The sequence below is a fragment of the Dermacentor albipictus genome, chromosome 3, assembly GCF_038994185.2.
Source record: "Dermacentor albipictus isolate Rhodes 1998 colony chromosome 3, USDA_Dalb.pri_finalv2, whole genome shotgun sequence".
Lineage (NCBI taxonomy): Eukaryota > Metazoa > Arthropoda > Arachnida > Ixodida > Ixodidae > Dermacentor > Dermacentor albipictus.
The window spans coordinates 82,013,383-82,039,809 of record NC_091823.1 but is presented as its reverse complement, the minus strand read 5'-3'; the positions used below and the strand labels follow the sequence as shown (position 1 = coordinate 82,039,809).

Sequence of the window (26,427 nt, the reverse complement as noted above, 5' to 3'; positions counted from 1 at the left end):
AAAACATGCATCATAATCGAAAAGAACTTGCTCGAAGTACCCACAAGAGCTTAAACGTCGCACGCGTTCTTCTACGACCACGGAAATCTCAAATATACGAGGCTTGCCTTGCCATTAAAGCGATGTCCGCGCCGTCAAAAGTCGCATTTCGCTACATCGGAAAAAACCGGCGGGTCTTCTGAGCAAATAGCACCGCCACAGAGTTCAAGCTCATTATGCGAATGTTCCCGTCCCGCGCAGCAAGCTAAACAGACGCTTCTATCTTGGCTGCTAATACGGAAGTATGGCACGGCTCTGTCGCTAGGAATGCAGTGTTGAGCGTTGGTTCGTTATCGCCAAAACATCTTGGCGTTGCATTTGGCCATATTCTTGGCACCAGCGAGATAATTTTTTTAATGGGCACCCGGGAAGCTCCCCAGGCTTCATGCCTACAGTACGCCACTCCGAATGATATGGATAATGGATTTATTGGCATTACACACGCTCGACGTACAGTGAAAGATAGCGAGCATATGAGCAGTGTCATCTTGCGTAGAATGGAACATCAATCAGCTTTCAGAGTGACTTGCCCTTCGGCCTCTCACGTAGTTGTTCTGGAGAACCTTCAACACCTTTTGTCGTGTTCACCTGGTCGGTATTCTGCAAGTGTGCATCTTGTGGACGTGTCCATTTTGTATGCTGCTGAAGTTGTGATTGGCTGAGCTGGGGTAAGCGTGTTGAGGAGGCAGGCGCCCCCAGCCACTCAGCACTTCAGCAGCAGGCGGTGGAAACTTGCAGAATGCCCCCCCCCCCCCCCGCCCGAAGTGCGCTAATCTATGCGCCACTGCCCGCCTACGGTGTGGTTTCACACAAGACGCGAACCCGTTTATCATCGGTAGGTACGTCCTTTATATAAATCCTTCTGTTCGACCTTATACTGACAAAAACAAACTGCATGCGCATAATTATAATATGCAGCACTTCAAATTATGCTTTAGCGCGGGTTACTGAATTAGAAAAAATATGCCGTGCTTTGGCGCCACAAAAAGAAAATACTCAGAAAATGGTCAGCAAATGGTTCTCAAAATCGCAGCCGACCACGTAGCAAAACTAAAAGGATCCATACTTTCAGTTAAACATCTGCTCCACTCGGCCGTACCGAACTAGGAAAAGAAGGAAAGAAAGTAAGCAGGGAGCATCATTCGCATAGTCGTCACCTTTTTTTTGTTATCACTTTAACGCTCCGCGTGTCCTCCTTGATCGAGGCCGAAAAGCGGACCACTTTCGACCGGCTACACCGTCCAGCGAGGACTCATATCTGTTCGCGCCAACGAAGCGTGTATTGGTCGAGGCGACACCAAAGAAGGAAGAGGGCCGCGCCGTTTGGCTCGGCCTCCAAAACTACAGGGTGGTTGCGCTGCAACGGCGGTGCTCGCACGCTACATAAACGACGGCGCGGATAACACGCGGGCAGACGCGTCGCGTCGCCTCGCAACAGCAGTGTAATTGCTGCGCGAAGCGGCAGAGGTGAATAGCCCATCCCTGTTCGCTGGCTAACAGAGCGAAAAAGTGAAACGTGCAAAAAATAACCGCGCCAATCCGTAGCCATAACAAACATGACAACCTAAGAGTAAGATCCACCACTGTAAATACCGCTCCCCCCTCCCTCCTTCATGCCAGATGACCAACCCTAAACTCTATCGCTGCACTCAGTACTAGAACATGCCGACATCGGCGGCGGTTCCGCACGTTTTATCGCCTATCCATCTCCACACCCTCTCACCTGAACCTGCTCACTGGTGGGTCGCGAACAAAAGACACTATCATCCGTCTCGCTTCTTTTCGAGACCGAGGCGTGCGGCTGCACGCTCTCCCACACGCATATGCAGCACGCGAGCATAATACAGCACCGTCGGGCCGACGGTGGGTAGGCGTGTCTTGACTCGGGGCCCCTGCACAACCGAGAACTGTGTCCGCACCTCCGATGGGACTGAAAATAGCCGCCGTGAGCCATGCAAAAGCGAAACAAGGCTGTGCACCGAGAAGAGTTGGGTGGAGGAATTTATTGGTTCATGACTTTTACTTCCTTCTGAGATTAATTAGCCTGGTTATCAGAACGATCGCGGGCAACGAATAGCGCATGCTGAACGTGATTTATATGCGACTTTCACGGCTGTCGAAAGCCACCCGTGCAGGTTTATGCGTGCTCGTTCCCGTGCTGCAGTTATGAATAACATGGAAGACGTCCATGAGGTGACATGAAGAGCTGTTTTTATAATTTATCGCGGTGAGTTTGTCATCACATGAGCAAACATGCGATACATGCAAACATCTACTACTTGACACGTTATACAAGGTGGTCGTGACGGTGGCAGAGCCGTGGACGTGTTTAATGGGGTAATCATGACCGGCAATTTATTCTCCGGAGCGGAGGCCCAGGAGGATAAATTATCCACTGAGGCACGTCGCCAAACGTTCAACAATCATAATTCGAGAGAACTTCAATAGTAGACGCGATATCTTCTTGAGAAACTACATGCGCCTTTCCAGGTAAACCAGTTACGCTTGCTCGCATGTAGAAAGTCTTTCTTCTACAAGTAGGCTTAATTAACATTAATCGCAAAAGGCAATTTTATGCAGCTGGAAGTCATGCAACAGGCAAACTATAAGTACAGTCCGTTAACTTCAGAAGGACTTCAAAACAAACCCGGCAGCATAGCGCGCGGCTAAAGGTGTTGTCTTCTGTTTACTAGGAGTAAAAATGGTTATAATGAATCAAAGTCGCCGAAAGCTATGCGGAATCTCAAGCGATTTTGCGAAGCTCAACGATGCAGTGGATATCCATCTCTACAGAAGCAGACAGCCATCTCAGCAAGCATGTCAGGACAGATCGCAGTCAGGCAACGGAGCAGTATTTTTCTCTCTCTCTTTTTTCTTTTTTTCCTCCGACATATGTCCGCCATTCCTCAGGGCATTTTCCTGTGGATCATGCTACGAGCCGGTCTTTTGATGGCACATCATGAGAAATCTAAGAAACTGTCTTCTGCACAATGCGCTATATACGTCGTTTGCATAGCAACACATGAGTACTATAATAATTGTCGACGAAATGACAATATGTTAGTGCCACACGATAAGTCATTAAGAATTCGTCAAAAGATTTTGTTGCCGTGTAGACACCCTCGAACCGCTGCCACAGAAGCACCAGCCTATGGCTTCCCGTTTATCAGCCTTCCTCAATGGTAACATGATGAATGACAAGGTGGTGGAAATGTCCATAGGGTAGGCCAAAGAGTGCAAGACAATATTGAAAGGTTTCAAAAGGCCGACACAAGTCTGATAGATCGACCATTGCATCAGGCATGGGAGCAATGCTCTGAAACACGTAGGTGTCAGTCATAATATGAGGAACGGGCTTTGTCAAAGGGAAGAACGAATGATAGAATCTGCAATGCAATTTCAAGGTTTAAAAAATAAAATTCTGGTGTTTCGCGCGCCATAACCAGCATATGATTATGAGACACGCCGTAGTGGGGGACTCTGGACTAACTTTGACCACCTAGGTTTCTTTAACGTGCACCCGATGCAAGGTACATGGGCGTTTTCACATTTCGCCCCCATCGAAATGCCGTCGCCGTGGCCGGGGTTCAATCCTGCGTCCTCAGGCTTAGAAGCGCATCGGCGAAGCCACTACGCCACCACGGCGGGTACAATTTCAAGGTACATCCACCACTGTGTCTCAGTGACTATGGCGCTGCGCTGCTAAGCGCAAGAGGACACGGGTTCGATTCCGGTTGCAGCCACGCCTCCCCCCCCCCCTCCTCGCCTCACCTCTTCGTCCTCCCTCATAACCCAGAGTGCAATTTCGGGACGTTAAACAGCACAGCGTAATTAATTTAGTTAGTTTCGGGTTGCCTTCCGTGCTTGTTTGTCCTTGCTTGTCCTTACATGATCTTCATTTCTCCCTGTGGTGCGCAGGTGCCCCCGGCTGCAGAACCGCCCGACACTTTTGTGCGACATAATCGAGGACAAGCGCCTACCATTCCCGGCCTGCTGCCCACGCATGATCTGCCAGCGCCACAAGAAGCAGCCACCACCAACGCAGACGCAGCTCAAGCCCTTCACACCGCACGTCAGCGTCGACAAGGAGCTGCGCAAGATACCGTTTGTCCTCAAAAGGCCAGTACACATGCTCACAAATTGCCTCTTTTCTTCCCCGCGAAGTGAACAAGCCTCTAGTGTTACCTCTAGTATGGAAACCAAGGCAAAAGGTAAAGAGAGTGAAAGATTGAAACGGGATGAAGCACTGACGCCGGCAGCGCTTCACCATTTCGCCTATTTGTTATTTACAATCTTTCTAGTCACAAACAAGACCAGGCACTCACAGAAGCACTGATTGTTAGGACTCCTCACACTTTGCGTCGCTGATATGCTAGGCGAGAGAGAGAAAGCGAAAATAGGAAAGATAGTGAGGCCACTCAGACGAGCGTCTGGTTTGCTAACCTACACTGGCGCTTAGAGAAAGCAGAATGGACCGAGCCAAAGAGGGAGAAAGTGAGTACTGCACGCACAAGATGCTGCGAAGCACGGCTAGAAGGTCACTCAGGCTGGTGCCATTAAAACTTTTTTGAAAAAGCCTACTATGACGTCGCCGAAGAAAGACCTAGAAAGATGTAGGGACGCTAGACGGTAAAGTATAGGAAAGTGCGACCAAGTCCAGGTGCAGTGTTATGCTGAAACAATGCAGCCATTTCAAGCAGGAAACATCGATACGGTGCTCTCGGCTTTGCGGCCACGCTTAGAGTCCTGGCTCAGTAGTTCAGCGAGTGGGTGCGCAAATGCAGAGGCCATCAAAAGAGCATCCCTCGCTCCAACTTGGCTTCAGTCACCCAGATATTTGGTAACATCGTCTTCTGTAGCACTGCTGTCTGATTATACTAATAGCTTATTCTTATCTATTATCTCTCCTTGCTCGTTACCATGGATCCTGAGCGTAATCAATTGACAGCAGAGAGGACATGACACGGAACGACGGTACCAAATGACAACACAACCATACAAGAGCAAGCGTGGAGTCGACCGACTTCGGATACGTGTTATTGCTATCATGTAATTGCTATTCTGGATACTTAAAATGTATAACTATAGATCGTCGTCATTGCTCATGTTTTGTATCGTTTTGTATCCAAAGGACCACGAAAGACCAAAGCTCTACTATCGTGCGCCAATTTAGATCTGTTTCGCTGGGAATTCACTACGCAGTTCCAAATAAAAAAAAATTTATATGGAGATAAATGGAGATAAATAATCAGCCTATGGAGATGAATGGGACATGTTCCTGCGCTTATCCATGTGAGATTGTGGTTGGTTCATGGAAGGGCGTTCTACTTGTTGTTGTGCCAAAATATAGAACGTTACCGCTTCGAAACTACGTGTGTATTTCTAATCATCGCTTTCGCCTCGTAACAGTTGTGCAAAACGACACAAATCTGTGTATGTCAGTACAGATTTCGACCTAAGAAATAGAAAAGAGATTTTTGTTGAGTGCTAATATCTGGGATACACGAAAAAAACAATGCAAAAATAATTTTAAAGAATACTTTATAAACGAATACGTCGGTGGCGAAAATATTCTGATCTCGCTGTTCCTGAATTACCTAGCCAAAGGACTTAGTGCACAAAACATAATAAAGAAAGTAATGACCCGTAGCGCTTCATTATTTTTTCCTACACTGCAGCGAATACGAAGCGCACCCGCTTTTGTTGCGCCTAGTTTCTCAGCCAATGTGCGCCATTCAAAATCTACGGAGCTAGATAACGATGAGATTCCATATTGCTACATTACTGCAGATTACCTCAGAATGCTTATTCACGTCAGCCAACTATACCCGCCGCAGTGGCTTAGCGGCTATGGTTTTGCGCTGCTAAGCACGAGGTCGCGGTATCAAATCGCAGCCGCGACGGCAGCATGTCGATGGGAGTAAAATGCAAAAATGCCCGTGGTCCCGTGCAATAGAAGCACGTTAAAGACCCCCTGGTGGTAAAAATTAATCCGGAGTGCCCCACTACGGCGTGCCTCATAATCAAATCGTGGTTTTGGCACGCAATACCCCGGAATTTATTCGTTCATTCACGTCAACCGACTGCTTGCCATACGTCAGGCGATTAAAATTTATCCTTCGTTTTCTTGCTTGTTTTCAGGTTCCTGGAGGTACAGAACACCACGCTGCTGGACGCCATCATCCTCAACCGCATCAAGGCACTTGAAGCCGCCGCAGTCAACGCAAGTGCCGCCGCAAATGGAACGTTGGGCGACGCTGCCTTCCGTGGACCTACGAACGTGGACGACATGGTGGAGGCGGCTCTGCTAACCACGCAGGGTCCTGGTGTCACGACGCAGGACACCACGCCTTTTGGAACCACGGACGGCGCCGTCACAACGACTTCGCCTGTGCAAACAACGCCGACCGTGTCGCCAGTCGAGATCATACGTGGCACTGGCTTCCAGAGTGACTCCTTGCAACAAGAGCCGCGAAAAAGTGTGACGGTGCCGTCTATCGGCGTCGAAGACGACGACGAACTGTTCCTGAACGACGCTCCCGTGGTTCCATCGTCTGAAGCAGAGTCAACCACGAGAGTTCCGGAGACTCCCAAGACTACCACGACAGCCAAACAGCAATCCGCCGAAGAGGTTACCGAGCTGACCCGGACAGCCATATTCGCCTCCGACCGCACGAACAAGCCTGCAACGGCCATCACGACTGAACCGCCCAGAAGCGAACCGTCTACGGAGATCTACGACGAAACGACGACCAGATCGCTCGGCCTCACTGTCCCCGAGTCCATCTTTGGAACCACATCATCGCCTTCGACGGAGCTGCTGCTTGAAACCACGCCTACTCCCCCTACAACAACCGAGACGACCGAACAAACCACGACGAAACAGGCACAAGGTGATGCCGGAAAGAAGAGCGGTAACTTGCCGACCATTCTCAGGTCCCTGGTAGACAACGTGTTCGACTACTACGACTACATCGACTACTACGTTCCAGGCCAAAAGCGCAACCTGACACCGCCGGCTCAAGAAAGGCCCGGAGACCGGCGGAGGATCCCAGAGTCCATGATGGCACTGGTCAAGGAGCAGCTAGGCAAGCAGAAAGATACGAACGAGACGTCGTTATTTGTTGAGGACCTTCAGGGGGATCAGCCCGCACCAAAAGACGATCCGGAATCCACCACGCCGGATCCGGACAACCAAGAGTTCCAGAAAGAACTAGTCACAAAGATGGCAGTGGACATTCCGCGTATGACGAAGCAAAATATTCAAGACACGACAACCGCATTCGCTAGAACGGAGACGGCGACGCAAGAAGTCACTCGTGCGGATGTCGCATCCACCACTGCAGCTACGCTCACCGAGGCCACCAGCACCGCCACAACGAGCAAACAGATCGCTGACTCGACGATCGAGGGTAGCACGGGCACAACCACACTATCAACGGGAAGAGACACAACTCTTACGCTGGTCAAAAGTGTCGGAACACAGTCGCGAGCTAAAGTGAACCTGGCAATCGAGAACCTTTCATTCGATAAACCCGAGGACAGGACAGCGACTGATATTTCTACCTCTACGGTTACCACTTCGGCAGTTCCTCAGTCTACCTTGACACCAACAACCCTGAGCAGGACCACAACTGTACCTACCACTCTGTCTACGCCAGCCTCAACACAAGAGGTGACGACAGCTGCAGTCACAACAACTAGGACAACGGCTCCACAGGAAACGTCCCGCCAGCCAGAGACAACGCAGTCTGCAACTCGCTCTTACCAAACCGCAGGAGAGACGGTGACCGCCTTCGTCGGCACGACCAACGCCAACGCTCCTGGAACCACGTTCGCAGTGACAACGACGGCTACTCCAAGTGGAACAGAGACATCTACAACACCGTCAACAACTATCGTTCAGCAGACTACTACTACGACGAGAAATGTTGAAACGACGGGACCCGCCATGTCGACAAAAACCGCCGGAACGACAACGACCGGCACCCGCCAACCGCAGACTGTGACGACGACGACAGGGTCGAGAGCAAGTTCCGAAGCCACTGAGACGACTCCGCAGCTGCAAACGACGATTCAAACACAGCCTCTCCTCTCCGGACGTAACGACACTATCCCCCTGCTCACGAGTCCAGAGCCCGCTACTGCTAGTGTCACGGCACCAGCAACACCTACCACACCACCCTCTACATCAACCACGGCTTCCGAGAGGCCTCTCGGTGGCGCCCCAAACACGGTGCGGGTGAACGTGCTGCAAAAGGACGTCGCCCAGCAACAAAGGTCGGGTAACGCCACGACCAAAGGCCAGCCCACGCCACCGACAAACAACAACGACGTCGAGTACATTGACTATGTCTACTACTACGACTACATCGACACTCCCGACAACTCGACGGCTAACAGTACCGCCTCCTCCTCCACGAATAACACCGGAACCCGGCTGACCAAACTGTCAAAGTCCGCAAAATGAACGTGACACCGGCTCGTGAAATGATGAGGCTATAGATGAACTGTTTCTTGTTTCTATTTAAATGAGATCCTGAATGAGTTATTTGATGAAAAGGTGTTAGAAGTCACCTCCCGAGGATGGAAAGTCGACTAAGAACTTTGTCTAGTCGGCAGGCAAATTAAAGAGGCGTCTTTTTTCTCTCTTCCGGATGAGCACGCCAATGATCATGAACTGGAATGGTGTAGCTGAAATGGTTGGCAGCGTTAGTTTGTATAGTGGTTGTTTGTGACGCATTTTCGCGCTTCTCTGTTTTGTTTTGCCGTCTTTATTTTGTTTCATATGGGCCACGTTATGTTCAGGGCATGGTTGTTCAATGCCACAGCGCCATGTTGGTTGTCGAGAGTTGAAGGATGCATCTTCTAGGCACTCTGTATGATACTTGAAATTTGATCTGACTGTCACGAATGCATAAGGCTAAGCGCAGCGTGGCCAGCTCGCCGGAAAGCTCGGCTTTTGAGGTAAGCATGATTTTGCAGCCAAGCAGGAGATCAGTAAGCTGGCTGCATCGGGGGTAGCGTCGAGAATATCAATCATCCTATATAGGTAAACGACGTGTATAGTGTGCCTATAGTATCCAATACTGAAATGTCATGCACGTCAGTCCACATTTTCACTTCGCCTTTTTTTTCGTTTATTTCTTCAGCTGCCAACCGTAAGATGTGTGTGAATGGTTAGATGAACTCGCCTCAGTAAATCGCATGTAGCTACACCCTCAAGCGGCGCAACATGTGAAAGTGATGCCCAAGTTTATTATTAACTCCGTTCTGTCTTTATTTCTACTCTACAAGCAACTCCCAGAACCAAATAAGCGCTAGGTGTTTTACTTCTTCAGCAGATGAAGTGTCACAGGCACCGCGTTGTGCGAATTCGAAACATTAGCTGTGTCTTCGATGACACGGTCGTCGGCACTTTCATTCTGTATCCTGGGAAGTCTTGTTCTGAACACGTTGCGCCGCTTTCCGGCTTGACGTAGTTATTGAGAGGCATCACGTCTTGGAGTGAATCCTTGCAGCTCCTACTTTGTATTATACCTTACAAGCGATCCCCAGTCGCCATTACTGGGCCTGCTTTATGATGTGTTGTTGATACCATATTGCAAATAAAATGTTGTTATGCGATCTGCGAGCTTGCGTGTTTGCTCTGCAACGATTCTCAAAAGGAGAATGAAGTAGGAATCGGCAGACTTTTCCACCAAGGAGATACGTGATAGTGACGCCACCTGGTTAGTTCGGTATAACCACAGCAAGCCCACACGTACCGGGTAATTATCAGAATAACCACAGTTGAGCCCTTCTTCAAGCTCTCGGTTGTTTTGAGGTGAAACAATGAAACAAAGCAATGGCAGCACTGGTCCTCGTTCTAACGGCCACGATATGCCTGTGGTGCTGAACTGAGACCTGTAGCCTGTTCGTCAACGTATTACCGTTTACGGATTACCGAAATACCGGCGACACAAATCAGGACAGAAGAGCTGATGTCGCCATTTCGTGAAACAACGTCAACGTCAAATACAGTATATATAACTAATATTGCAACGACCAATCTGCCCTGCTAACACAAATGTGCTGACAGCAACACTTACTGTTCTTTTCCCTTCTGCAAGATCAACGACAACACAAAAACGTCTTTTTTTCCCCCCCCGCGTTGTGGTTACATAAACGGCCACAAGAAGGCACCATCAGCGCTGCTGCTGTCGTCGAATTCTTCGGTGTGACGGTATTCCGTAAACTGTAGTACGCTTGCGGCCAGGCTGAAGCTATCGGGTAGTTGCACGTGATGTCATTACGAGAAACATATGGGCATCTTCCGTGCGAAAAACGAAACTGGCCTCACACACTTCCACATTAGTTTGAAATACCACCCAGTGAAAATGACTGGATTAGAAGTTTTGGAAAGGGCTGACTGCAAGTGCACACATCAGCAAGGCATGGCAAGAAACTCATGCAAAGACAAAGTTGAGGCTTTCCTTCATACTAACGAAGTGAAAACGATATCCATCAGATTATAAAAAGCTGAGTGCAATGTAAAATTAAGTACGCCATTGTATGATTAGTTCAGTAGATTCAAAACCAACTACGCGTGCTTGCAAGAAAGTTGGACGTAGAAGAGACAAAATTGTAAGAGAGCTTCGCCGTACGTCTAAATTGTCCTGAATGCTAATGGGCGCAGCTGCAGTAATATAAATGAGATTATGCTTTCTGCTGCCAATCCACTCATGGTAGGAAGACACCCAGAAGTATCGGGCCGCGACAGACACCAGCTTATTACACAAAATGTCCCGAAGTGTTCTGCCTCTACCCAAGCCAACCATTTGAGAAATGCACAAACAAATATCATGACGCCATGTAGCGTTATGATGTCTACTGTCATGTATAGTGTCATATGTAGCCCCATGAGCAGACAATAATTCATCCCTTCTGCACTAATTGATGCAGTGACCAGAACGATGATCAATTTCGAATGGAGCTATAACCACAATTAGAGAGAAAAGAGAGAGAGGAAAATAGGGGAGGGTTAAACAAAAGTACTGTACAATTTGCTACCCTGCATAGGGTGAGAGGGAAGGACAGTACAGAAAGAAAAGAGAGTTGGGCAGCCAGCAGGCCTTCCAGCAGCAGCAGCAGCTGCTGTTACAGTTACAGGGTGGCAAATACGGGTGATACGTATTAAGCTCTGGAACATCCATACGTGCCATACCACAACGACGTAGTAGCTGACCTATAGCGACTAAAGTTTCAAAGGATTACTCTCAATCATGAAGACAAGCCGTCCAGCCACACATCCTTTGCCGGCAGTTTCGAAGCTACGCTTTGTCTGATGCTCCGCTGACATTAGGTGGTTCGAAGCACAAAGAACTGTCGTACTGAATATCTAGAGCAGTGAAGTACTGATATCCAACTCAGTCCATAAAATAGATTGCGCATACAAAAGCACGAAGAAAAGACAAAACAAACGGAACAGCTATTAAGTTTCGAAGGCAGTTCTTCTTAGACCAACCTGTACATGGATGGTCTCTGCTAGAAAATGCTGAACGTGCACTGGCCACAAACACCATGCGTTCATAACATATAAACGCTACTATTTTGCCTGATGTTTTACCCGTTGATATGGTCCTTCGTCAGCAGCTATTAATTGCTATAACGTTACACGAAATAATTTGCCCCGTTAAGGCAGGCAAACCTACTGCTTAATAAAGGGGCACTAAACAGCAAAACTGGAAACTGAACTTGGCAACGTTTAACACGCGAATCCTCTCGAGTGGGGCTACCTTAGCAGGGCTCTTTGAGGAATCATCAGGTGTTGCCTGGGATATTATTGACCGTAGTATAGCTAGAACTGGTGAGGCTTATACAGTGCTAAATAACGGCCACGTCCTCTGCTACCGAGGTCTTCCAGGTAAGAGAGAGTACGAGGTGAATTTCTAATTCATAAGGGCATAGCAGACAACACTGACGAATTCTACAGCATTAGTGAGAGGGTATTAGTTGATATAGACTAAAGGTAGTACAAGCCTACACTCCAACCTGCAGTGATGATGAAGAAATACAACAGTTTTATGAAGATGTTGAATTAGCAATGAGACTATTGCAAACTCAGTATTGTATAATCATGGGCAACTTCAATGCAAAAGTGGGGGGAAAGCAGGCTGGGTAACAAGCAATTCGACATACGGCATCGACTCTAGGAATAATATAGGAGAGATGTTGGTAAAATTCGCGGAAAGGAATAGACTCCGAATGATGAATACCTTCTTCAGGAAGCGCAGGAAATGGACCTGGGAAAGCTATAATGGCGAAACAAGAAATGAAATAATTCCATATTCTCTGCTGATCCCAGCATAGCGAAGGATGTAGAAGTGTTAGGTAGGCTAAAGGGCAGTGACCATCGGTTAGTGAGGTCTAGGATCGTTCTCAATTTGAAGAGAGAAAAAGCAAAATTAGTCAGGTAGAAACAGGCTATTCTAGACGTAGTTAGGGTAAAAGCAGACGAATTCACACTGGTGCTAGCAAACAAATACGCAGCTTAAGAACAAGAAAATTATAATATAAAGGCAATTAATGTAGCCGTAACTAAGCTGATTTCAGAAGCAAAAATTGAAGTCGGTGGAAAGGAACCCAGTCAACCAGTAGGTAAGCTCTCCCAAGAAACAAAGGACCCAATAAAGAAACGACAAAGCATGAAAGTGTCCACTCAAGAGATAAGAGAAAATTCGTTGAACTTTCAAAGCTGACAAACAAGAAGAAAGGGAGCGACATTGGAAATTATAACATCAGAAAGATTGACGCAACAGCAAAATTTGGCCGCAGCATGAGATTAGTGAGAAGCAAATTTGCCATAGGAGAGGGCAAGATGTACGCAGTGAAGGATTAACTGGGTAATGTCATCAGCAATTTCGGTTATATAGTAGAAGGACTTCCTGTTACTGCGCTTCCTGAAGAAGGTATTCATTATTCGGAGCATATTCCTTTCCGCAAATTCTACCCGCATCTCTCATCTAGTGTTATTAGAATCGATGCCGTAGTTGCCAATTGCTTGTTCCCTAGTTTGATTTTTCCCCACTGTTGCGTTGAAGTCGATACAGTATACCTACTTTGCACTTTTCTCATTGTTAAATCAACATCTTCATAAAACTGTTCTATTTCTTCATCATAATGACTGGAGCTTGAAGTGTAGGCTCGTATTACCTTCAATCATACCTCTTGTTCAGCTTTGTTACAATTTTGATTATATAGTTAAAATTAGCGGAAGAATTCTGTACTGACCTGCACAGTACCTAGAGCAGCCAAGCTACCTTCATTCGAAGTAGTGATGAACGCGATACAGAGGTTCCTATAACTAGCGATCAAGTTAGAAGAGCCTTACAAGACATGACCCGCGGAAAAGCGGCAGGAGAAGATGGAATAACAGTCGATCTAATCAAAGATGGGGGAGATATCGCGCTTGAAAAGCTTGCGGACCTTTATACTTAACGCCTCACGATTTCAAGTGTACTAGAGATCTGGAAGAATGGCAACATTATTCTAATCCCTAGAAAGTGAGGCGTTAAAGAATTAAAGAATTACAGGCCCATTAGCTTGCTTTCACATGGTATCAAATATTCACCAAGATAATTTACAATAGAAGCAGGGCAACACTTCAGCCAACCAAGAGAACAGGCTGGCCTCAGGAAGGCATATTCTACAATGGATCACTTCCATGTTATCAATCAGGTAATTGAGAAAGCTGCGGAGTACAATCAACCTCTCTATATGGCTTTCATAGATTATGAAAATTCATTTGATTCAATAGAGAAACCAGCAGTCATAGAGGCATTGCGTAAACAAGGAGTACAGGAGGCATACGTGAATACCTTGGAAAATATCTGTAAAAATTTCACACCCACCTAGGTACTCCACACGAAAAGTAGAAAGTTACCTATCAAGAAAGGGAGCAGGCACGGAGAAACAATCTCTTCAATGCTATTCACTGCATGCCTAGAAGAAGCATTCCAGCTAAAAAATGTTGACAGGGAAGACTTATGAGTGAGAACCAACGGTGAATATCTCAGCAACACTGGGGATTAATTGCAACAAATTATTGAGGTCCTTATCTGAGAAAGTGTAAGAGTAGGGTTAAAGATTAATATTCAGAAGATAAAGTTAATGTTCAATAACCTGGCAAGAGAATAAGAATTCATGATCGCCAGTCTGTACAGGAGTACGTTTATGCAGGACAATTACTCGCAGAGGACCCTGATCACGAGAAGAAAACTGACAGAAAAATAAAGATGAGTTGGAGTGCTTACGGCAGGCATTACGAAATGATAACTGGAAGCTTAACACTGTTGTTGAAAAAAAAACGTGTACAATCATTTCATTGTGCCGGCGCTAACATAAGGGGCACAAGAAGCTCGATGACTAGTTAAGGACAGCGCAATGAGCGATGGAACGAAAAATGTTAGGCATAACGTTAAGAGACAGGAAGACCGCGGTGTCAACCAAAAATGTTAGACATAACGATAAGAGAGAGGAAGAGCGCGGTGTGGATTAGAGAAAAATACGGAGATAGCCGATACTCTAGTTGACACTAAGAGAAATATATATGGAGTTAGGCAAGCCATGCAGCATGTAGGACATGCTGCCCTAAAAGTAGGTCGGACGGCAGTTAAAATGTCCATCTACGCAGATGACATCTGCATTTGGATCTCGGGGTACCAACACAAACGTTTGGCCCGAATAGCCCAGGCCGCAATCTCCACTATCGATCGCCGCTTATCGACGCTTGGCCTATCTTTATCAGCAGAAAAATCGGCCTTCATGCTTTTCCCGGGAGTGAGACGTAAGTCAACACGTCTGACGCTGAATATCAGAGGGCATTCGCTTCTTCGTGCAACTCATGTGCGATTCCTGGGCGTCACGATCGACAACAAGCTACTATGGCGTGGTGCAGTCGAAAGTGTTGCGGCTGCATCAGCGCAAAGAATCAACGCACTTCGTCGATTGGCAGGTATACGTTGGGGGAACAATCCTATATCCCTGCTTAACCTGAACGCTGCACTGATAACAAGCCGCATTCTCTATCAGCTCCCTCTGATATCACCGTCATCGAGTCAATCCGAGCGCTTGGAGGCAGTGCATAGAAAGGGACTTCGCTTGGCGATAGGAGTTCCAACGGCGGCTGCAAACAAGAAAGTCACTAATGAGGCAGAGTCTCTTCCACTCCGCCTCTTGGCATCTCAGGCCTTGCTGACGCAGCTATTAAGGCTGGGCGAGTCACGCGCAGGCACGGCGCTTCTTCGGCGGCTAAGAGCAAGAACTCGCTCACATTTCCATGCGGCGCTGAACACCTTCCAATTTTTAGGATTGGAATGGCCTAAACGAAGTCGCCTTGACCCGCCATGGTCTTTTCCGGACGTTACCTGTAGCCTCAATGTACCCCACCTACCGACGAAACGCACCATTTCAACTGCCGAAGCCAAGTTCATTGTGCTCGACCACTTGAGCACTGTGTTTCAAAGCCACCTACAAGTTTACACAGACGGTTCGGTGTGCGCACAAACAGATAGCTGTGCAGCGGCATTCTGCATACCATCCCTTGATGTGTCATGGTCTGGCCGACTGGATCGCGTAGTTTCCTCTACAACAGTAGAAAGCGCCGCAATCACTGCGGCTTTGCGGAAACTACGGGCCTTTCCTGCACGAGATGTCGTGGTGCTGACGGATTCCAAGTCAGCATTACAGAGATTACATCGGGGTCTACCTCTAGAGAAGTTTACAAGGCAGTCTCTGACACTGATCGACGACCTAACGAGCAAAGGATTTAAGATAAGGTTTCAGTGGATTCCATCACACGTAGGAATTGATGGAAACGAGGAAGCTGACGCCCTTGCACGCCTAGCGCTGACATCTGTCCCAAAAGTGAAAGCTCCAAAAGCTTTTCGAAATCCTAAGGGTGCAATCCGTCTTCACTTTAGAGAGATGTACAAGAACCCACACGAATCCTGTGTGACTCATGGATTTACACGCGAACAAGCGACGCTTTTATACCGCATCAGGACCGACTCCGCGTACACCCCAGCTTGGTTATACAAGACTGGGCTTCGCGCTTCCCCACTCTGTGTTTTCTGTGGTGACATTGGCGACATCGAACATTTCATTTGGCTATGCCCGCAGTTTGACACAGAAAGAAAAGCGATGGTCGACAACTTGCAAAAAAGCGGTCTCACGCACAGGACCTTTGAAGACGTTGTTTTCCCCGGAGGGCCTGCGGCATTCAGGAAGAGAGCGCAACGCCTGCTGATAGCCTTCCTGCGAGACACGGGGCTCATCGACATCTGGTGACACACCACTGATCTTAACTCGAAGGAGCATCAGGCGGAACAATTGCCGGCTTTGTATGCCAGGCTAACCCCGCCTGCTTCAACATCACCACCACCACCACCACCACCCATGTAGGACAAAGAACTGGTGGACCATTAGAGGTACAGATTGGGTGACAAAGGAAGAGAAGCACAGTCGAGGACGGCAGGAAATTAGGTGGTATGATAAAATTAGGAGACTTGCAGGAGGAAGTTGGAATCAGCTAGCGCAAGACAGGGGTAATTGGAGATCGCCGAGAGAGGCATAAAAATAGGTTACTGCTGCTGATTATGATGAAGAAGAAGCAAACATGAGGCTAGTTACTTATTTCAGGACTCACTTGCATGTAGTTGGCGGGAAACGATTGGAAGTTGGTGGAGAAAGAAAGCGGTGAAATGAAGTACAGTTGCCCTTTTTCGCCAAACCATATGTTATATTTACTACATATGGTTCCCTTATACGTCGCATGGAAGCAATTTCGCACGGCTGCACCACTTGCCGTCAGAGAAATTTCTGGATGCCCAGAAGTTGAGCCTATGGTTATTTTAGGATCCAATGTAATGATTGTTTAACGAAGGACTATTAACTACATTCGCGACCAGATGACGTCTAAGTCTCATGAAGCTACAAAGAGCTAACGCGTTCTTGCGTGTCACGTTTTTCTGGCTTCCCGAATTCCGTCCACGAAAGCAGACACGGTAATAGCCCCATATGTAATTGAAATTTTAGTCGCCTTTAATGATCGTAGCCTTGTATAGCTAAGCTGCATCGGACAAGCACAGTGAAAGTGATGCGATGTGTAGATGACTTTTCGTTTTTTTACCGTACTAACTCTTCCGACGTTTAGCGTTCAACTGCAATGAAATTTGACGTGTTCCTCAAAGAATGAAGTCTCTTAGCATCCACCACTGAACTTCCGTCAGATAATAGCGGTTCTCTTCTTCTCAGGTTATCGTATATGTTGGCGTTATGCGCCCCGGTCTCGGTGCACACAACAAAGGCACGTCTTCACACACGCCGGCAACCATAAGGGGCATTGGCGGCCGTCTAAATAGGAGGCACAGGAGCAATGGGCCCCTGCCACTGCACACAGAGCACCGAATTAATATAGGCCTTTGGACAAGTCATTAAAAAATACGCATACCCCACATAATACACTAAACATCTACACCGACTCCCAACAGGCATGCACACGCATCTTACACAATAACATCCACCCCATGGCACTCACTTACTTTACGAATATATACAAACATCGTTCAAACTCTACTGGGTACCTGGTCATGCCAGGATGCAGGTTAGCGAAAGCACGAACCAACTCGCCCGCGTAACCGCACTCCACGCTCCCTGCAACCGCAGCCAACCCCTGAGATACTTGACCCCACTAGAACCTATCGCACTAAAAAGATCTACGACCCAACCCGGAAACTTACCCTAAGCAACACGCACACCTTACCAAGTAAGAGCAGGTTCCACTGAAGCATGTGCAAGCGGGGGCTCTCCTAACCCCAGCACGGATGGCCCCATGAAAACGAATCACACTCTGCCAAAAAAGACCATCACCACGATGCTTCACAAGCCGGGGAGTGCTAAACCAGCATCATCTCTTCGGCGGGTGCCACGCAAGGACCAGAAGACATCATCATAACACTCTCAACACAGGAAGACCAAACATAACTCACCGCTTACATCAAGAAATATCACCACATCAGAAAGAAGACCGACAAGCCCTCAACCCAGACCCAACATAAGCCCCCAAAGACCACGCCGCCGCCTAGGAAGCCGCAGCAGAGAACCTAGGGTCTCCCTGAACAGAGGGGACCTACGCCGGCTTTCAGTATGAAAATAAAGTTTCCGTTCATTCACTCATTCGCAGTAGCTTTCTTCCGTACGCCTCTGCTCACTCAAACGTAGTAAAGCGGGGTATCGCAAAAGCGTATGAAAGCGACCCTCACCCCCTATTGTGATCACCAAGTGGAAAAAAGCTCCACATTCCAAGCAGAAAGCCTATAGCTTTCAGGGTACGCCATAAAGCTATTGACAAGCACCGCAGAGTGCCTCGTGGCTGATTTCAAAAGCAAGTATTCGAGGATTGCTCAGCGTGAGGGCCTCCTGCACCAAAATGTTGCGGTAATCGGCACGTGCACAATATTTAGAGCAGTCTAAGGGATGTTTTTAAGATAGCAGGCATCACACTGCAGTTCACTGCTCCAGATAAGCGTGGTGACCTATGACAAAAAGTCAATCGAGAGACCGAGCCTAAAAGAATTGAAAGAATGCATAAACTGAAGTATAAGTGCCATGGTAATTTTTACTGGATTCCTTTTTCTTGCAGACGTTTCTATGTCGGAGAAACGATGCGTTGTGTGAATGCAAGAAGACTAAACAAATTTTTGAGGACGCTCATCGCCTTTAAGAGTGGAATGCGATAGGATTCAAAGATCCCTGACTGCTTCTCGCGGTTCCCGGCAACTGGAACGTATGTAACCGTAATGTTTACCAGGAAACGCTGGCCGCGAACGCTATGCTCGCATGCGAGCCATGCGAGCTTTTTGCTAGAAACACGGCCTCTTGCGTGGGCCGCGATGGATGGATGGATGGTTGTTATGAGCGTCCTCTTTGGAACGTGGCGGTGGGTTGCGCCACCAAGCTCTTACCATTACACTGCCCAATGTCCTACCTAGGTTAAACAATAAATAAGAAAAACACTATGAACTACCGCACCCAAATTTTCTGATCCCCTATTGCGAACTGTGTTCTCGTACGTCTCCGTCTTTTGTCGTTTCCCCACTTTTCTTCCACCAATCCTCCAATCGCCTCTTACTAATGCCTATTGCGGACATGTTTACTTTATCACTGCTCCCGCTGAACCCAAGGGCTTCAAGGAGGCCAGTGGTGCCTAAATCGACCGCTGAGTACACGTCTTCACATTCTAGTAAACCATGCTCCATAGTTTCCCTAGCTTTACTGCAGCAAGCACATGCTTCTTCTTCGTTCTTATATCTCGCTTCATATGTGCGTGTTCTAAGGCAACCCGATCTCGCTTCGAAAAGTAATGAGCTTCCCTTTGAGTTATAATAAATTGTTTCTTTCCTGATTTAGTTTTTTCCTCTTAAGTAGTTACTCATGGCAGTTTTTTTTTTTTTCCATTGCCACCACCCATGAGATTATTTCAGCCTCTCTGACTTTCCGCTTGACCTTCTTTGTTGCTGGGTTGCCCACCCCACAGGCCGCATACTTGCTGGTAAGCTTCCTAGTTCTTTTCCTCCACTGTGAATCAATGTTTTTCCTGTACAGATACCTGAACACTCTCCCAGCCCATTTACTTTCTTCCATATTCCTCAACCGTTCTTCATACTCAATTTTACTGCGAGCTTCCCTCACTTCAAAACTAGTCCAGCTCATATCACCCTGCACAGCTTCATTTGTAGTCTTCCCGTGAGCGCTCAATGCGAGGCGACCCATAGACCTTTGGTTCCCGTCAAGTCCTGATTGTACCCCTGATTTAAAGCAAACAACCACATTTCCAAAAGTATGTCCTGTAACCATTACACCTTTCCTCATAGCTCCGAGGACCTTGTACCTATTCTATCCCCATAGCACTCTGTGCTTCATTATGGCTGAATTTCTCTTCCCCTTCACTGTTGTTTTTTCCTGTGTTTCCAAATATCTATTGTTTTCGTTTATCCATATACCAAGGCATTTATATTCTGTTACCCGAAGTATTTCCTGGCCCTGTATCTCCCCTGTCTGTTCACTGTTTTCAGTGAATACCATAACATCTGATTCTGTAACTCTAAATTTCAAACCTAAATTGTTGCCTTCCTGTCCACAGATATTAGCCAGACGTTGCTAATCACTTCGCTTGTTAGCTAGCAACACAATGTCGTCCGCAGAAAATAAACCTGGGAGCTGCTGCTCTACTACTGTTCCCGCCTGTTTGTATGAGACATTAAACCCGATATTACTACCTTCTAGCGCCCTCTCCCATCTCTAGCACTCTCTCCATCACAAACAGCAGCGGAGTTAAAGGGCACCCCTGCCTGAGTCCCTTGTTGATATGAACTTTCTCCTCGCTCTTCATCCCTTCACGTTCAACGCAAACGGTATTTTCTAGGTAAATCTCTCTCAAAAGCTGTAGACAATCGTCACCTAAGCCTTCCCCTTCCAAAATATCCCACAAAATGTTGCGGTCTACGTTGTCATAGGCTCCTGTAATGTCTAAAAAGGCCACATACAACGGTCAGTTTTCTACTTCTGATATTTCAATACAGTGAGTAAGAACAACCAAGTTATCATCCAAACGCCTACCTATTCTGAAGCCATTCTGAAGCTCTCCCAAAATGTCATTATTCTCTGCCCATGCTTGAAGCTTTAATTTGATTGCCTGCACTGCTAGCCTGTATATTACCGATGCAATGGTCAATGGTCTATAGAAGTGAATTCTATGTTTCTCACCCTTGCCTTTATAAATTAAATTCATTCTACTTTGTCGCCAACTGTCTGGTACTCGTCTATCTTTTAAAGTTTTTTCCACTGCTTTACCCAGAGCTTCCTTACTTTTTGGTCCTAGTTCATTAATCAGCCTAAAGGGAACCTCATCAAGCCCTGTGGCTGTGCGCTTAGGAATTTTCTCTTCCGCTTTCTTCCAGTTGAAATTAGTCAGCACCAGCTCCTTTTCCACTTGGGTCTCTTTCATGCTCTTTTTTTCTTCAAATACAACCTCGTCATTGCCTTGGAAAGATTCGGCTGTTATTTTTCGGATGTAATTTATTGCCGCTTCTCGTTACAGTCTGTTTTTATCTTCGTCTAGGATATGTTGTTGTATTGTTGTTGACTTCCTGTCTAATAATCTTATGTAGTTCCAAAATATTCTAGGTGCGGCCATCTTTTTCTCACGTTTTTCTGACAACCAACTTCACTTTCACCTTTTAAATTTGCTTGCACCAGTATTTGAACCATAGACTTTTTCTCCCGGTATATTTCCCATTTACAGGTTACTTCACCCGGCGGCAACTGCGCCTTCTTTGCCTGCTTGTGCTCTCGAAATGCTTTCTGTCGTTCGGCGATCACTTCTCGTATTTCCCTGTTCCACCAGCTTTTCGGTTTCTTTTTCCTTTCCACCGAACATGTTGTTTCTCTTTCCACATTTCTGTCGTTATTACACTAAGAAGCTCACCATATTCCTACTCTTTACTTGGTCATTTGCCAAGTTCTTCCTCGACTTTAGCGACTATATTTGCTATTTGTTCAGCGTTCAAACTTGGATTGGTCATTTTGCGCTCCGTGCTCTCTTTCCCAACTACATATCCCATTTTCAAAATGGTGCGTTTATGGTCACTCCCTATGCTGCTAAACCCTTCCTCATCGATGACCATTTATCTCAACTTATCATTAATTCCTTCTGTCATCAGACAGTAATCAATGGTCGATTGACGGTTTCCCACTTCCCACGTGATCTGCCCTTCACACTTAGGCCCTATATTCACGATAACGAGGTTATGTTGCTCACAAAGGTCTAGCACTGACTTCCCGTTGTTGTCGGTATATCCATCCATCCTGTATGTGGGCATTCATGTCACCTAATAGGACAATTTCAGCACCATTACAGAAACCCTTAATATCAGCGCTTATGCATTCCACTAACTCTTTATTCTTCACTGTGCAATTATTTCCGGTATACAAATACGTAACGCCCAGCCAAGTTTTTTTCCCACGCATTGTACCTGATAATAAAGATGCTCTTGACATCGTGAATTTCCTTTTTTCCACTTGGCTCACTGATGGATAAGCATTCCGACTCCCACTCCCTTTCTTTCCGACTTAGTCCTTTTGCACCCTTCCCAAACATAATTCTCAATAACTGGCGGCTCTTCTTAGTCTCTAAGGTTCGTTTCTGTAACCGCATACACCCCTATTTGTTCGCTATTTAACTGCTCTTCAATCTCTGTCCACTTTTCCTTTCTTCTGTCGCTTTGCATGTCTATGTAGCCTATTGCATGGCGAGCTCTCTTTCATGATTCTTATAGAGAAAGAGAGAAATATCGGAGGCGAGGCGCGCGTTGTGACCTCATGTGCCTCCTCGGAGCACCGCCACGGCGAAATCGCAAGTTCGCGGCCAGTAAAGCTTTCGCTTTAAAAGAAACAATGGTTGCTCGCCGTCATCACTGCGGGTACTCGACAGATTGCAACGCGTTCGCTTGAACGCAACCTCTCCGGAAAATTTTGTCTAACCAGTTTAGGATACCAAGCAGTTATGCGTATGGTTCTCTGTGGACCAAGCGTCTCATGTTTTCTTCGCTATTCCTTCGTTAGCCATGTTAGATGCCCAAAGTAGACATTCGATTGTGGGCAACATGCTTTCCTGTGAGTATTTTGTTCGGTGCCCCACCCCACAAAAAAGACTTTGCTGCGTTGCCGCAAATTGCCGCATGGTAAAAGTTCGATTTTGTTAATTCTTCTTCTTTTGCGGAAAGTAATGGGCCACGGGACGCTTCATTTGCCGAATACTCTTATTATATTAGCAATTACATGGACATTCCAGGCGCATTCCTGCCATCGCCGTCGCCCTCATGTTCCGTATAAATTCCAAGGGCGATAACATCGTGACCGCGCGCTGCATGCTGTATGAGCTAGTGAAAGCGCAAGGGGGGGGGGGGGGGGGGTCATGGGCGAGTCGACGATGGTAGCTCAGTCTTGTGTGCGCAAGGGAGAAGAGCGGGGAAGAAGCGCGCCGCCTTCCGTCGCACGCGATGCATCGGGAAGAGTGGAGGGATAAGGAGCAGGCCCAAGGATTCTGTGATCTGTGATTGCGCAAGATGTTTATTTGCCTTGTTTGACGCATTATATACAGTGATTTTTGCTTCAATACGTAGATTTATTGGAGACTTGTACGTATATTTAAATATCTTGTTGCGCGGTTTTGTGCATACATGCAGTGAAATTTGTTTCCAGTGACACTTTCTTGCCCTTTATCAAGCTGTATCTTCGCATTTGTATACTCCACTTTATCTTCGTATTTCTAAAGTATATTTTGCAGAACTACTGCTTTTTATATGTGCTCTCTATTGCGATTATAAATTCGGTGCAATTGCTCACAATACACGACTGCTCCTGCGCAATACATGGGAACGAAGGACAGCGTCACTGAGATTTTTCCCTGGCCGTTGCATGTGTACAAAAATGTAAACAAGGTTCTTGAATTAAAAAATTTCATTGAAACAGGGGGAAGGCGTGAGATAGAAATTCAAGACGATGAGCTAAATGAGAACAAAGTGAAAACAGGAGGCTCCTGATTTCCTCTTGCTCTCGTTTTGCTCAAAGTTTCATTAAAATATTTGTCCTCAATTTCCTCATTTCACCGCCTTCACGTTTTTCATATTAGCTTCATGCACTGCTTTGCTTGTTTTGAACTGACATTGTTGTAAAATTCGTGTGATACTTTCTGTACTTATTAAACAGACAAAAAAAAAGTGGAAGCATTGATAAGAGTTATTTCTGGCACAATTTGTTGGGACAGACGAATATATCTTTGATGAAAAAATACATATTTTACATGTCTAGACAGTGCGCAGCGTTCAAGAATTCGTCTGCAGCTACTTTGGACTTAGCAATGGAGTTATTATTCATGTATTTGATCCCTCCACAAATTCTATAAGGAGCAGGCCGAGTTGGTACGTGAGCGCCTCCCCCCCCCCCCCGAACGAAATTTCTGGCTACGCCACTGGTCTCAACGAAAGTCGACGCAAAAGAATGTCGGCATACCTGGCATATTTAATTTATATGTAGTGAAATCGGGGCTTTAAGGTGATTCAATGTTGCATAAGTGCATATTTTTGCATTACTTTCTTTGTCCCATTGTCAGCCCTTACATTTTCTTCCGGACCCTCCATTCCTTTTATTCGTTTTTCAACGCGCTTTTTTTTTATGTCCATGTACGTCGACGTTGTTTTCGACTTTTGTTGGCACGCCTTTCTTTTATTGACTAAGAGGCCAGGTAGGCCAATCCCAGAAATAATGCAGTCTATCGGGCAATGTGATTAATTCTCGAACATATTGGCGCTAATTACGCCCGTACTGTTAATTTTACCCAGTGTGCAACAAATTTTCACTTGTCTCTTTGAGGCCTACATTTTACACCTTTTGCCACTCGATACGACGCTCTGGAAGCGCGAAAGGGCCGTTTTGACGAAGAGGCCAGATTGATATCCGTATTCTAAGTGTGCCGAAACCGTGTGAAGTCGCCAAAGAAGACCTTGTCTTCAAAAACAGAAAAGACTGAAAAGGAACGTGCGCGTAAGTAATGGAACCAAATCACTCCGCTACGAACGATGGTAGATTATATAAGCTGCTTGATAGAATAACACATTCGGTTTTCGGTCAACGCCGTTGCCTGTCCCTTTCTCACGTCCTGTTCGTTTGCGTAGTTTCTGTTTCAGGATCGTTTACGGTATTTCAGAGAAGTCCAACGCAGCATGACTCACTATCTCTTCTCAAACGCCAGCCAGGGCTTGGCTGCTTTCCATATATAACGCAGGCCACTTGCCTCTTGTGCGCTGTCTCGTGCGACTTGTGACGAAAAACACCAAGATAGCGCAGATGAAAGATATTGCAGAGGCGAAAAAAACAATGTCCGCGTGCTCTACCCGTTATGCCAGAGGCATGGAACGAGTGGAAGGATCGACATTTGAGAGAGTTGGTACTGGTTGAACATCTTGAAGGGGCAGCGCTGTCCTGTGTGTTCCTGCCTTCTGTATTCGTCGTCTTGCGCTGCCCCTTCAAGATGTTCAACCAGTACCAACTCTCTCAAATGTCGATCCTTCCACTCGTTCCATGCCTCTGGCCTAACGGGTAGAGCATCCGGACATTGTTTTTTTTCGCTACTGCAATATCTTTCATCTGCGCTATCTGATGAGCACGTCGCTGCGTACAGCACGTCGGCAGGCACAGGGCCGCCGCACTTCTCAGACACCTTAGAGACGAACCTCGCTCGGCTTGCTTCGCAGATACCACCCAGTATGGCCGCTCGACCAGGTTCGCTGCCGTTTTCATCGATCACAAGGGTTCGATCTTCAATTCCGCATGTTTCAGATTACACTCCCTCGAGGACCGAGCAGGCGGCCATAGCTCTCGCCCTCCTGGACGATAGTAGATCGCAAATCTACGCAGACTCTAGATCGGTGGCTAGGGTCTTTGGTTCTGGCTACATTTCCGACGAAGCCTCTGAAATTCTCGGCAATAAGATTATATCCCTGTACACCATTACTTGGTTTCCCGCACATCTGGATTCTCAGCAAGATTCCCTCACCAACCTCAATGATACTGCTCACTCTCGGGCACGCAATGTAAGCCTCTGCGCCGGGGAGGATGCAGGTCTGCAGGGTGGGTAAGGGGAATTTAGACATTTTATTTCACCTTTAACGAAGTCATCAAGCACTAATAAATGGGCAGGCGAGCTTTTCCGCCTCCGCACAGTAAACTCTCCAGGTCTCAGGCAATCACACTCGAAATGTTGCAGACTAGGTCATATCCCAGTTTAGCTTTCCTCAGCATTATTGTTCCAGACGCCTTCGAGTCTACCTGCCCGGAATGCGGGTCAGTTAGCAGCTTACACCACATGTTCTGTCGGTGCCCCTCATTACGGGGACCTAATCAAGTCACCGAGGAGGAGTGGAGCTCTGCAATCAAGAGTTCCGAACTTCTCCCACAACTTAGGGCTGTCCAAAGAGCCCACGATGCGGCGGCGAGGCTAGGCCTCCCCGTCCCCATGTGGGAGCAGCTCACGATTCTGCTCTAAGTGTGGTGCTTCATAGGACCTCATTAAAGTTCCCTGTCTGTCTGTCTGTCCGTCCGTCCGTCCGTCCGTCCGTCCGTCCGTCCGTCCGTCCGTCCGTCCGTCCGTCCGTCCGTCCGTCCGTCCGTCCGTCCGTCCGTCCGTCCGTCCGTCCGTCCGTCCGTCCGTCCGTCCGTCCGTCCGTCCGTCCGTCCGTCCGTCCGTCCGTCCGTCCGTCCGTCCGTCCGTCCGTCCGTCCGTCCGTCCGT

At 47.2% G+C, this 26,427-nt stretch overlaps 1 protein-coding gene across 1 annotated transcript in view; it reads left to right on the top strand.

Annotated features, from left to right (window-relative positions):
• The window catches only part of LOC135898919 (mucin-2-like), a 119,036-nt gene extending 109,370 nt beyond the window's left edge, over positions 1 to 9,666 (top strand). The window contains exons 3-4 of the mRNA XM_065428154.2: positions 3,958 to 4,158; positions 6,181 to 9,666. Of these exons, the coding sequence (XP_065284226.2) occupies positions 3,958 to 4,158; positions 6,181 to 8,509 (2,530 nt within the window). The 3' untranslated portion in view covers positions 8,510 to 9,666. The remainder of the gene's footprint in view (positions 1 to 3,957; positions 4,159 to 6,180) is intronic.
• Positions 9,667 to 26,427: the final 16,761 nt, after the last annotated feature.